Below are 14,016 nucleotides of genomic sequence, written 5' to 3'. Positions count from 1 at the left end.
CTTCCTCCATTGTGTGTGTAACCCCACAGATTGTGGACCCGCTGGCGCGCGGCCGGGCCTTCCGCATGGTGGAGGAGGTGGACGGCTACAGCGTGCCCCAGACCCCCATCACGCCCGGCGCAGCCTCGCTCTGCTCCTTCACCAGCTCACGCTCAGGTCTCAACCGGCTGCCGCGCCGACGCAAGAGGGAGTCCGTGGCCAAGATGAGCTTCAGGGCCGCGGCCGCTCTCGTCAAGGTGAGCTGCTTGAGACTGGTGACAAAGACAATTGTGTGCCAGCCCGGTTCGGCCATGTTGAAGGTAGAAGGGCTCGTCGGTGCTCAACACCGGACAACTTACATCAGAGAGAATAATACCTGAGCACTTCAGGAGAGACTACCCAAATAACATGGCAGCACTCGACTGTTCCGCATGTGTTTATTATTTTGGAAGGGTGACTGACATTTCAACCTTCCTCTTCAGTCACCAAACGTCAGTCACCAGTCGAGTACTCCAGTATATTTTATTTGGGTAGTCAGGTATTATTCTCTCTGCCACTTTGACTAGTCTCAGACAGAACTAGAAAAAGTTCCCCTCGGGGCACAGGTCTCCACTAGGCCAGGTCAGGTTGTGGCCTCCTGGTGGCGCTATAATAGGCCAATGTGAAAAGGGTGCCATTTCTTCTTACGTCATGAATGGCAATTGGATGATTTGAGGCATTTTGTTCCAAAAATGTGTTTTGCAAAAATCCACCTGTTGGTGGCGCTATAACAGGCCAATGTGAAAAGGGTGGGATATATTCCTCAGCCTAGTAGGAAAGTCAGTGAAAGATTTCAGGTAAATTGCACGCTGCGTTCATGATTTGAGGCTTTTTGTTCAAACGAGCCAATTCAAAGTTTGTTAGCCAATTAGGATGGAATATGAAATATCAGACAGATCCGTCTTGAACACATGACTATAGAGATACTGTGTAACGATTTGCGGGATTTGTGGACAGAATCTAGAGGAGTAATATCAAAAAACGGACGGACGCACACACACGGACGGACGAACACACACACGCGCAGACGGACGGACACGGATGGACGGAGAGCAATTTGACACATTAAAATATCTGTCTAATATAAATGCACGGAATCTGTGGTTGCCTGCGTGTGTGTGTGTGTGTGTGTGTGTGTGTGTGTGTGTGTGTGTGTGTGTGTGTGTGTGTGTGTGTGTGTGTGTGTGTGTGTGTGTGTGTGTGTGTGTGTGTGTGTGTGTGTGTGTGTGTTTGTAGGGGCGCTCCTTGCGGGACAACAACACCTTGAAACGTGCACACAGGCGAAGCTTCACCCCAGCCAGCTTCATGGAGGAGGACGTGGTGGACTTTCCTGATGAGCTGGACACCTCCTTCTTTGCCAGGGTAAGATGTACTGTACTTTACTGTACATTAAGGTTGAGTTGTGTTGAAGGCAAAACAATAAAGGACCAACAGCACAACCCAGAGGACACTGTGAGAAGTGCATTTTCCTTTATTTAATCTTCTTGTTTTTTCATTTTATGTTTTTTTCATAAATGAATGATCCGTCATATGTGTCACGATACATTGCAGTGTGACGTGTTGTGACCTTGCAAGAAGAGAATACCGGCACTAATAATAATAATTAGTTTCATAAACTCCAACTCCAGCATTCAAAAACACTGAATATATATAGTTCAAAACACTTGTCGTTCCCCACACAGGCATGCTCAGGCACGTCCCTCACTCGTGCATGACACAGTGTATATCCAAACTGTGAGAGATGTGTTGCGGAGTTTTTGATTTTTTATATCATGTTGCAGCTGTTAATCATGCACCTCTTTTTTAAAGTATTCTCTACTTTTCATTTTTTTATCCTTCACTCACCTTGGAATGCAAAAAAACCAAAACCAAAAACTCCATTATATTGAAGTGCTCCACATACAGTTTTTAAATGAATATTTAACCAATGAAAAGTATTTACGAGAGCTTGTAACTAAATAAAAATGTAATTGGATCCCTTGGATCAGTGCATTACAGTAATCTTTGTAATTGTTCGATCTGTTAGAAATATACCCAAGTATAAATCAAGTGCTGCTTCGCAGCAGGCCCAAAAGAGAGCGAACACAGGTTATTTTCTTCTCTTCTTTTTTCTTTTCATTTCCTGAAAAGTAACCGGCAGCAGCACGATTATACAATTCCCAAGCCGTGTGCTCAGCCGTGTCGCGTCCTTTGTCTGTCCGTCCACCTCCAGGACATCATGATGCACGAGGAGCTGTCCACCTACGCTGACGAGGTGTTCGAGTCTCCGTCAGAGGCGGCCATGAAGGAGGCGGAGGCCGGCGGCGGAAACAATATGGATGAGACGGAGCTGACAGGCAGCGCCCTGGACAAGAGCGAGCTGGAGAAGAGCCACCTCATGCTGTGAGTTCCACCACGTCTGTCACACAGTCTGTCTGTGGTCTGTCTGTCACACAGTCAGCGGTTGGAGAGTAACTATGTGCATTTAATCAAGTAATACCTACCTAAGTACAATTTTGAGAGGTATTCTTTGCACTGTACTTGAGTATTTCCGTTTTTACTTCTTCTGCACTACATCTCATCTCAAATATTGTACTTTTACTACACTGCAATTTTATTCATTCAAAATGTATTTATTCTCAAATTTACACATTGTCGTCGAGTAATACAATACAGCAACATTACTGTTGAAAATTACATCAAGGAATTGGGGAAATAAAAGGCATACATGTGAAATATAAAAGTTATAAATATAATTGAGAACTAAATTCCAAAAACAATTACACATTGTGGAGACCTGTTTGGTCAGGGTTCCAAAACAAATCAAGTGTCAATGTAACCACTCTATGAAAAGTGTAGTTACTATTTGCCTGAATTAGAGACATGGCTTGATGTCTGTGTCTTTCTTGACGTCTCCTGTCCGCTGCAGACCTCTGGAGCGAGGTTGGCGGAAGGCCAAAGAGGGAACCCCAGGTCCACCGAAGGTGCCCTTGCGGCAGGAAGTGGTGAGCGTTAATGGCCAGCGGCGAGGCCAGCGCATCGTTGTACCCGTCAAGAAGCTCTTTGCTCGAGAGAAGAGGCCCTATGGGCTCGGCATGGTGGGCAAGCTGACCAACCGCACATACCGCAAACGCATCGACAGCTATGTCAAGAGGCAGATAGAAGACATGGATGACCACAGGTACGATGATATTGATTGCTTTGATCCTCTCGCTTTCTCTACTTCCCTCAAATGATGATGATGTTGATGAGATTCAGAACTCCTTTTATTTGCAACTGAAATGACTTGACCACTTGTTGCCTGTTGCTAGTTGGTTAGGGCATTGGTTCTCAAAGTGGGGACCCCCAGGGGTCCTTTGGGAGGGGCGTTCCAGGGGGTCCCCAGCAAAATTAGTTAATACAGCATCACAATCAGTTTAAGGATTTTATCCATTTATACATTGGCTATTCAAAAATAGCAGATGTACAAGCTCACAGCACGTCACTTAGTTTTTGAAAAATCTTGAAAGTATTTAGAAAACCATAATTTTGGATGGATTTTTTAAAAACATAATGGTCTCTTCTGGGGGTCCCTGGCACAAAACATTTTCAGATGGGGGTCTGCGGCCAAATTAATATAATTTGGGGGTCCTTGACATGAAAAAGTTTGAGAACCTCTGTGTTAGGGTTCATGCTGTTTATTCTGATCTTGCACTCGATAAGTCACTGGATAAATTGTAGTGTGTTATTAGTGTTTTATTAATCAAGGTTCAAGGTTCAAGTTTATTTAGTGTCCCCGAAGGGCAAATTGGGTTGCAGCATAGACGTACATTAAACAATGAGACAGTACACATAAACAAACAGTTCACATAGCAGATCATACCAAAGTACAAAGGTGCACATAACCATTAAAGTGCAGGCGTTAAAGTGCTATGCGATAGTCATATAAAGGGCGAGTGCATAGGCATTAGGCACGAGACAAATAATGTACATGTTGTGTTTCCACTAGGCCTTTCTTTACCTACTGGATCACTTTTGTCCATTTGCTGATCACTATCTTGGCTGTATGCATCTATGGTATTGCACCAGTGGGTTTCTCCCAGCACGAGACGGTTGATTCTGTGAGTCATTGGCTCAGCCTCGAGCAATTCCTTACGCATATCACTCTCTCGCAATGAGTTATTTTATTTCCTATTATAACACTGTACTTACTCTTTGTAATTCATTATTATTATTATTTTTCCTTTCTAGGTTTTAAGAAACAAAGGCGTGTATGAAAATGTTAAGTTTGTACAGCAGGAGAACTTCTGGATTGGGCCGAGTTCGGTAAGAGCAATTTGTACTGTATATTGCACACATTTTATTCAACAGTAGATATATATTATACATTATACAAGTACAAATACAGTAACCGAAAAAATGACATAGTTAAATATGCACAAATATGAATATAACATCCTTTGCAGTTTATTCGTAACTTCCTGTTATAATCTCATCACCATCAGGAGGCTCTGATCCACCTGGGGGCCAAATTCTCTCCCTGCATGCGGCAAGATAAGCAGGTCCATGATCTGATCAGGGATAAGAGAGCCATCGAACGCAACTCTGCCTGCTGCGTGCGGAACGATCGCTCTGGCTGTGTCCAAACCTCGGAGGACGAGTGCTCGGTTTGTACTCAAAGCTTATTCTCTAGTAGTCTGTCTGCTTCGTACTAATGCAATGCTAATACTTTTGTGAGTGAAGTATTCAAATGATTTCCCTCTGTGTGTTTTGTATATCAGAGTACTCTGGCTGTGTGGGTGAAATGGCCGTGGCATCCCAGCACTCCACAGCTAGATGGCAAAGATAGACAGCACGGCTCTGTGTGTCATCAGGACCCAAGGTAAGGCACGTTGTTTGTTGGAACTGTGATGTTAGACATTTCCAATTAGGGAAACTTCACTTTAAAAGTGCTACCAACTCTTAATTTCTGGTTGGAAACTTTGAGCTGTTTCAGAGCTTTGACTTATGCTGTGACAATGTTCATAGGGAAGGGTTCAGGTGTTGTAGCAGCAACGGTAACAGCAGAACACGAGATGGCCACAGATAAGAGTGGATAGATGTGAAAGACAATAGACTATATAGACTTACAGTATGAGTCTGACCGTAGCCATCTGCTCTTGGTTTGACTCTGAGACCGATTCTACACATGCCTTCTAAATCAGTAGTTCTCAAACTTTTTCATAATGCAAAATTATTATTTTTCAAAAACCTTCTGAAATTGCAAATGTACAAGTGAGCTTGTACATCTGCTAAAATCTAAAATGACGCAGATGCTTTCTCGGTCTTAATGGGGTAACATAATGCATATTCTATCAATATTAAATATAAATGTGCAGTATATCACCAGTGAATATACTATGCATGGATGTACTGCACATCTCTCACCAATAAATATATGAATGTGCACAGCCTACACAGCATATCCAGCCCTCCAGGACCTCTTCGCAGCACTTGCTGCTCAGACTCTGCTTCTCTGCCCCCAGCCAAGCTTATAGGCCTGCAGAGTGTCTAGTTTTGAAGATACAGACTCTGCTAAGCAAAAGTGAACAGGGCCAAACTGGGCTTATTTCGCTGTGAAAGTGACATTTAGGCACGGAGTTGGAAAACCTTGTCTGAACCCCTCCATCCTTCCTGTAGCTGCTCAGACTCTGCTTCTCTGCCCCCAGCCAAGCTTATAGGCCTGCAGAGTGTCTAGTTTTGAAGATACAGACTCTGCTAAGCAAAAGTGAACAGGGCCAAACTGGGCTTATTTCGCTGTGAAAGTGACATTTAGGCACGGAGTTGGAAAACCTTGTCTGAACCCCTCCATCCTTCCTGTAGCTGCTCAGACTCTGCTTCTCTGCCCCCAGCCAAGCTTATAGGCCTGCAGAGTGTCTAGTTTTGAAGATACAGACTCTGCTAAGCAAAAGTGAACAGGGCCAAACTGGGCTTATTTCGCTGTGAAAGTGACATTTAGGCACGGAGTTGGAAAACCTTGTCTGAACCCCTCCATCCTTCCTGTAGCTGCTCAGACTCTGCTTCTCTGCCCCCAGCCAAGCTTATAGGCCTGCAGAGTGCTTGTGTCATCATGTGTCATCATGTTGGGACTCTGTACAAGTGTATCGCTCTATATGTAAAGTGCTGTGTGACAAGTTGATGTGATTTTGCACTATACAGGTATAAATAGGTATCCGGAGAACTCGCCAGTTTACCAACTCGCCGCGATTTAGTTTTGCTTCACCTTCATTTAAATTGCATTGAATTGAGAGAGAGAGAGGATAGTTGTTTAGAGTTACTGTAACACTAGAGAAAGTAGGAATGCTAAAAGTTTAAACACCAAAGTACCGAAACAATGTAATTAATTAGTAAACAATTCCTGAAATGGTAGGCCTACTTATCATTTGTATTCACATACTCACCTTTTTATCATCATCTAGCTGACCATTTAATTGCAAAAAATAATTTGATCACTTTGGAAATGAACTATAACATCTGTGAGTTTGACATACTACACTGATGAAGACAGCATGTTAGCATAACGATGAAGACATTGATGAAGGATTTTCGCCATGGCGACTTGGTAAAGTAGAGTTCTCTGGTATCCTATAAATACAATTTAATGAAATTGATTCACCATCAACAGTGGATGTCACGTGAGACTATACAGTCTCAAGACACTGATAGTGTCAGCTGTTTCAAGAGTGGGTATCTGTATTGAATGTATAATATTCAAGAGATTGAACGTGTACTCCCAGGAACTTATAGGTATTCATTCACTATCTCCACCTTGGATGGTTTTGGGTGTTCTGTTAGTAGTCTACCAGCAAGTCCTTAAGCAGACTTTCACATGTAAAAATAATTAGCTGAATAAGCTTAAGTCGTTGTTTAAGACTTTAGTTTAAGTCATTTGTGAGATTAAAGGTGATTTTCTTTGGTTAAAATAAGTATTAAAAAGCTCATTATTGTGATAATACTCATTGCTATAGAGTGTTCAGTAACAGGAGTCTCAGTCAGTGTAAACAAGTGGAATTGTAAGTGATGACACAAAGAAATGAGCAGACACAATTGGAACTGGAACACTAAAAAAATAAGCTGATAAATGACTACTTTCTCCTGATTGGCTGAAGTTTTGTCACCTACTTGAAAATGTTTTTTCTGTTTATTAAAGAGCTGGCGAGACAGGGAGACCCCTGTTATTGAACAAACACTGTAGTCTATAGCATTGATTACTGTCAGAATATAGTGATTTAACCTTTTGTTTTAACCAAAACATCTGCACCACTACATCTGAACCACTGCAGTAGCTTCACTGTAGTTTATGTAGCGTGACTGGTGTTGCATTTTCATAATGTGTTATTAACTTTTGTCATCTGATGTCAGGATATGTCTTGAGCCTGCCTCAGTATCACCTCATGAATGGCCTGATGACATCACCAAATGGCCGGTGAGTAGAGGGGAAACCTGTGAATTATTAATACATACCATTAATATAGCACTTTGGCCTCAAGTAGTGAAGTTACTAGTGATTTGTGTTAACGACTGTTGTTCTTTCAGATTTGCACCCGATACAACACAGGGAACCACACTAACCTGCCTCACATAGACTGTACCATCACAGGCCGGCCCTGCTGCATTGGAACCAAAGGGAGGTGAGGAGAGTTCACGTGTAACTACATCAGGATATTTCACTTAGAAAAATGTTTGCGTTCATTTACTCTCATACTGTACAACTCAGGCACTTGTGAGCCTTGGGATATATATATATATTAAACGAACCAAGGACAGGTGTTTTAAATGAGTCTAACATGGTTAAAATGGAGTTTGAAGTTACAGGAAAGGGGGCGTTTCTCATAAAATGAATATCAAATAGCTAAAGCCAGAGCAGATGTTGAAATGACCCTAAACATGTTTGAAAGTAAAATATCCCTTTAAGTCTAATTGACGCTCCTTTGTGTGACATAACAGTCTGATATACAAGCTAGCAACGCATCACATCAATGACGCATTGTGAGCTTGTAGATCAGGTATCTTTGGCTATTAAAGTATGTATGAATCGGGCTTCATCGTGCGATTATTTACTGTGGTTGTTTCATTCTTCGAGGTGCGAAATCACATCTCGGGAATATTGTGACTTCATGATGGGCTACTTTCACGAAGAGGCCACTCTCTGCTCTCAAGTAAGTCCCCTTTGTATTCCTCCTTTTGCTTTATTCTTGTATTTCTCTGGCCGTTATTGAAGTCTTCAGCACACGGCCAGGGACAGTCTAGCTGTCTAGCTGTAGCTGAGTGGGTAGAGAGGCTGTCAGTGAGGTGTGCCTGTGCAAGTCACGTACTTAACCCCTAACTGGTCCTTGTGTGCCATATTAATAGCACCCACTGTGCCTCCTAGTAGTTAGGATGGGATCGGTACATTCAGAGGATGAATTTCCTGTATTTCAAAAAAGAGAAGCAATCTTTAGTATTGTACCTAAAGTGATTTATACCCTGTTTGATCTAAATGTTTTTAGCAACAAGATAGTCAATTATTAGCACCTTGTCATTTCAAGTGCCGCTGTATGCAGATTCTGTGTGTAAAATCACCACATGCAGCCTTTCACGTGCCGTGCTGTGTCCCTCATCAGGTCCACTGCATGGATGACGTCTGTGGCCTGTTGCCTTTCCTCAACCCGGAGATTCCTGACCAGTTCTACAGGCTCTGGCTCTCACTCTTCCTTCATGCTGGGTAAGTGGCTGGCTGACCCACAGCTTTGCAAAGTGGATCCCTGTGCAGCCACTAAGGGGTGCCAAGGAGGCCAAATGGAAAGTAGAGAAAATGTATAAAAAAATATATACAAAGATATTTTCTGAAATAATGAATGAATGAATAATTAGTGATAGTGGACACATAGGGACACAACAACATAATAATGGTTAGGTCCATATGTGCTAAGTAGCCTGCTCAGAATTACTACTACATTACTATACAGTGGTTTCCTCGCTGCATGTTCATGCTGCCTCTTAGGAGTCGGCGGGGCTAATTAAACAAAGTGCCCTCTCTGCATGCTCTCATTAGGAGTGTCAAGGAGATACAGCCTCTTGATGACAGAGCCCTCACTGGTTGGCTGCTGACTCTGTTAGACAGGCGGATTAACGTCACAACATTTTGTGCTTGTTTACACACAGTGAAATCCTCTGCGTTGAATTAACAGAATTACTCTTAACGGGTCCATTTGGTTACATTTTGTACACACTCAGAGTTACAGTTACATGGATAAATTAACACTGGGGATTTTGACTGTGCCTACTCACTCACTCACTCACTCGCTCGCTCGCTCGCTCGCCCGCCCGCCCGCCCGCCCGCCCGCCCGCCCACCCACCCACCCTCTCACTCACTCACTCACTCACTCACTCACTCACTCACTCACTCACACACACACACACACACACACACACACACACACACACACACACACACACACACACACACACACACACACACACACACACACACACACACACACACCAAGGACTTCAAGTACCTTGGCTCATGGGTCAACTCATCAGAGCAAGATCTTAAAGTGAGGAAGGCACTTGCCCTGAGGGCCCTGGATGGCATGGCCAGCTTCTGGAACTTCAAACCAAACTCAGCTTCTTCTATGCAACGGTAGAGTCTGTTCTCCTATATGGCAGTGAATGCTGGACCCTGAAGCCAACCCTGCAGAAGTCTTTAGATGGGTTCTACGCCAGAATGCTGCGTGCAGTACTTAACATTAGCAAGAGTACACATGGTACCAACAAGAATCTGTATGATGGAATGCCAAGGGTGAGCCAGAAAATAGCATACAGAAGAATGAGACTAGCAAGACACTGCCAAAGACACGAACCAACACACGGGCACCGGTCACGAGGACGTCCCACATTATGTGGATGTACTCAAGAACGACACAGGAGCGCAAAGCACCAACGAGCTGGCCAGATGTATGGAGAACAGGGATGACTGGAAGCGACGATGGAGGGCTGGTCTGAGGACGACCTACAGTAGAGAGAGAGAGAGAGAATCAAAGGAAGGATAAAATGCTGTACTAATCCGTTTTGTCCCGTTTCTTTGCATTTTCGACCCAGAATCCTCCACTGTCTTGTGTCGGTGGCGTTCCAGATGACCATCCTGAGAGACCTGGAGAAACTGGCAGGCTGGCTGCGCATCTCAATCATCTACATCCTCAGCGGCATCACTGGCAACCTCGCTTCCGCCATCTTCCTGCCCTACAGGGCGGAGGTAATCACTGCTCCATCACATATACAGTACCATCTTCCTGCCCTACAGGGCTGAGGTAATCACTGCTCCATCACATATACAGTACCATCTTCCTGCCCTTCAGGACGGAGGTAATCACTGCTCCATCACATATACAGTACCATCTTCCTGCCCTTCAGGGCTGAGGTAATCACTGCTCCATCACATATACAGTACCATCTTCCTGCCCTTCAGGACGGAGGTAATCACTGCTCCATCACATATACAGTACCATCTTCCTGCCCTACAGGGCTGAGGTAATCACTGCTCCATCACATATACAGTACCATCTTCCTGCCCTACAAAGCGGAGGTAATCACTGCTCCATCACATATACAGTACCATCTTCCTGCCCTACAAAGCGGAGGTAATCACTGCTCCATCACATATACAGTACCATCTTCCTGCCCTACAAAGCGGAGGTAATCACTGCTCCATCACATATACAGTACCATCTTCCTGCCCTACAGGGCTGAGGTAATCACTGCTCCATCACATATACAGTACCATCTTCCTGCCCTACAGGGCTGAGGTAATCACTGCTCCATCACATATACAGTACCATCTTCCTGCCCTACAAAGCGGAGGTAATCACTGCTCCATCACATATACAGTACCATCTTCCTGCCCTTCAGGGCGGAGGTAATCACTGCTCCATCACATATACAGTACCATCTTCCTGCCCTACAGGGCGGAGGTAATCACTGCTCCATCACATATACAGTACCATCTTCCTGCCCTTCAGGACGGAGGTAATCACTGCTCCATCACATATACAGTACCATCTTCCTGCCCTTCAGGGCGGAGGTAATCACTGCTCCATCACATATACAGTACCATCTTCCTGCCCTTCAGGGCTGAGGTAATCACTGCTCCATCACATATACCGTACCATCTTCCTGCCCTTCAGGGCTGAGGTAATCACTGCTCCATCACATATACCGTACCATCTTCCTGCCCTACAGGGCTGAGGTAATCACTGCTCCATCACATATACAGTACCATCTTCCTGCCCTACAGGGCTGAGGTAATCACTGCTCCATCACATATACAGTACCATCTTCCTGCCCTACAAAGCGGAGGTAATCACTGCTCCATCACATATACAGTACCATCTTCCTGCCCTACAGGGCGGAGTTAATCACTGCGCATATACAGTACCATCACATATACAGTACCCCATCATACTGTAGGGTCCATGCACCCTCTGTACAATGTACGATCAATAATTCCAAAAAAGCCCAAATGTACGATAATTTCGCCACATCACAACCGGCTTTTGGCTTTTCAAAATAAGCCAGGAAATAAGGAAATCTGACCCGTGATCTGTACCTACTCGGAGGCATTAAAAACACTGCTTGTGTCTTTCCAGTCTGGTTTCAGGCTTTTATTTGTGTATGGTCCAGGAAGTTGCCAGCTTCCACACAGCATATGCGTAGGGAGTCCCAAACAAGATTGTTTCTTACAATATTTTCGCGTTTTTGTGAAATCACATACTGTACTGTACTTACCGTGTGATTTCTCTTTTTTGGCTGTGTACGATAGTATTCTTTTAAATACGATAATTTTAAGCCTCCAGTATGATAATTCAACACTTTCCATCAGGCAACACTGGGTCCATGTACAGTACCACATATTACTGTAGGGTCCTCATCAAGGTTCAATAGTTTTTTTAACCCATTTTCTCCCCAATTTTTCTCTGCTTTTTCTTAACGATTTAAGCCCTTTACACATCTTAGTATGACAAAAATGGCCCATCTACAAGCTCACAATAATGCAACGCAGTGAGGGTGAGTGTGTCGATCTTCTAATTCTGCTATTAAAAAAAAGACACATTTTGGCCAAAATACGGACACCAGGGTCAACATGGTTAACACATTTTTCAACTGTTAAATTATTATTTAACATACATCTACAACTACATTTCCCAAAAGTAAATTTAATTCAGTCTGACCAGGAGCAGGGACAGGGTAACACATATATCCCCACTGCATATCACTGGGTAAGGAAAAGAATGATCTATCGATCTACAAGATTTTTCTTAAAGATTGTTTGATTGCAAAGTTGCTTGTATTTTAAACTTCTTGTGCGAGTTATTTGGTTTACTGGTCTCTTGTCTCGCCCTCGTTCCCAGGTGGGCCCGGCTGGCTCTCAGTTCGGCATCCTGGCCTGTCTGTTCGTGGAGCTGATTCAGAGCTGGCAGATCCTGGCCCAGCCGTGGCGTGCCTTCATCAAGCTGCTCTGTGTGGTGCTCTTCCTCTTCGCGTTCGGCCTGCTGCCCTGGATCGACAACTTCGCCCACATCTGTGGCTTCATCTCCGGCTTCTTCCTGTCGTTCGCCTTCTTGCCCTACATCAGCTTCGGCCGCATGGACATGTACCGCAAGCGCTGTCAGATCATGGTCTTCCTGGTGGTGTTTGTGGGGCTCTTTGCGGGCCTCGCGGTGCTCTTCTACGTGTACCCCATCAAGTGCGAGTGGTGCGAGCTGATCACGTGCATCCCCTTCACGGACAAATTCTGCGAGAAGTACGACCTCAACGCTCACCTCCATTGAAGCTGGAACACATGGGAGGAGGAGGACATCAGGTACAGAGACGTGGTGGGACCCGACCGATGTCGTCAGCCGATCGGTGTCCCATGTCTCTGCTATGGCCTCGTGTGGCCGGGAGGCAGCGGGAGGGCTGTTATTGCTCCCTTTCTCTGTGAACTGAAATATGCTTGTAATTCTATTTTTAACTCTGTCTGTATACTTAGATATGCCACACGATGTCACCCTTCATACTTCCTGTAATCACGTTCCTTACCCCCCCGATTATTGTTACTCCGTTACTGTGCAGTGAACCCAGGGTATGATGGCACTTCCACATCTTGTAAACCAGTGGTTCTCCAAAGTTGGGGTCCGTGGACCCATAGGGGTCCTTGATTTGGTTCCTGGGCGGTCCCCAGCTAAATGATTGATATTTGCAAACCAAATGGAACCCTTTTCACGTTTGTAACTCTGAGGCCCCTTTTCCACCGGGGTTGAAACGGTTCAGTTCTTCTTTTTCCTGCCTAATATTGAACCAGTCCAGAGTGTTTACACTGAAAATGAATTGGTTCAGAACCATAAAAGTTGGTTCGGAGCTGGAACCAAAAAATGGCCACCGGTTCCGTGGAAGCACCAAGGTTCCAAGAACCTAGAATGGAACCAGTTCTAGAACCAAAGTTATTTTGTACACTCTCAGAGTGATGGAGGCTCTGTGGCCTGATGCATACCAAACTGGTGATGCTTGAAAAGAATAATAATAATAATTGTTGAGAACCACGGTTATAAACACTCTGTCCCTGTGTGTGTGAGGCAGGGATTTAAGAAGCCAACACTGGCACCACAAAACAAAACAGAGGGAATATTGAATTTTACATTCACAACCCAGAAGTAGTTTATTATTATTATTATTATTATTATTATTATTATTATTATTATTATTATTATTATTATTATTATTACCCTTATTATTATTATTATTATTCAGGCAACCTCATAAAGAACCAGGGACAAACAAAATCAAATATTAATACCTTTGGTGCCTTGTTGATAAATGTACCAACTACTGCCATATTTTTGTTACATTATGCTGAGCACTCAAATGTTTCCTTTATTTGTTTATTGCTTCATAAGAAGTGATGATTGTTTTAAACGCGGTAGTGTTTTAGCTACCTGTCTACTCACATGTAACTGAATACAACAGTAAAAGAAAAGAGAAAAG

General features: G+C 43.9%; 1 protein-coding gene across 2 annotated transcripts in view; it reads left to right on the top strand.

The window, feature by feature from the left end:
* The window catches only part of rhbdf1a (rhomboid 5 homolog 1a), a 68,239-nt gene extending 54,223 nt beyond the window's left edge, over positions 1-14,016 (top strand). For both annotated transcript variants that reach the window (XM_079520994.1, XM_079520993.1), the window contains 14 exons: positions 30-236; positions 1,255-1,380; positions 2,231-2,400; positions 2,927-3,178; positions 3,986-4,097; positions 4,228-4,302; positions 4,482-4,643; positions 4,758-4,858; positions 7,378-7,441; positions 7,552-7,646; positions 8,099-8,174; positions 8,619-8,719; positions 10,099-10,252; positions 12,405-14,016. In XM_079520994.1, coding sequence (XP_079377120.1) covers positions 30-236; positions 1,255-1,380; positions 2,231-2,400; positions 2,927-3,178; positions 3,986-4,097; positions 4,228-4,302; positions 4,482-4,643; positions 4,758-4,858; positions 7,378-7,441; positions 7,552-7,646; positions 8,099-8,174; positions 8,619-8,719; positions 10,099-10,252; positions 12,405-12,824 — 2,115 coding nt within the window. In that variant the 3' untranslated portion in view covers positions 12,825-14,016. The remainder of the gene's footprint in view (positions 1-29; positions 237-1,254; positions 1,381-2,230; positions 2,401-2,926; positions 3,179-3,985; positions 4,098-4,227; positions 4,303-4,481; positions 4,644-4,757; positions 4,859-7,377; positions 7,442-7,551; positions 7,647-8,098; positions 8,175-8,618; positions 8,720-10,098; positions 10,253-12,404) is intronic.

This window comes from Electrona antarctica, assembly GCF_951216825.1.
Source record: "Electrona antarctica genome assembly, chromosome: 14".
Lineage (NCBI taxonomy): Eukaryota > Metazoa > Chordata > Actinopteri > Myctophiformes > Myctophidae > Electrona > Electrona antarctica.
This window is presented reverse-complemented; position numbering and strand designations above follow the sequence as displayed.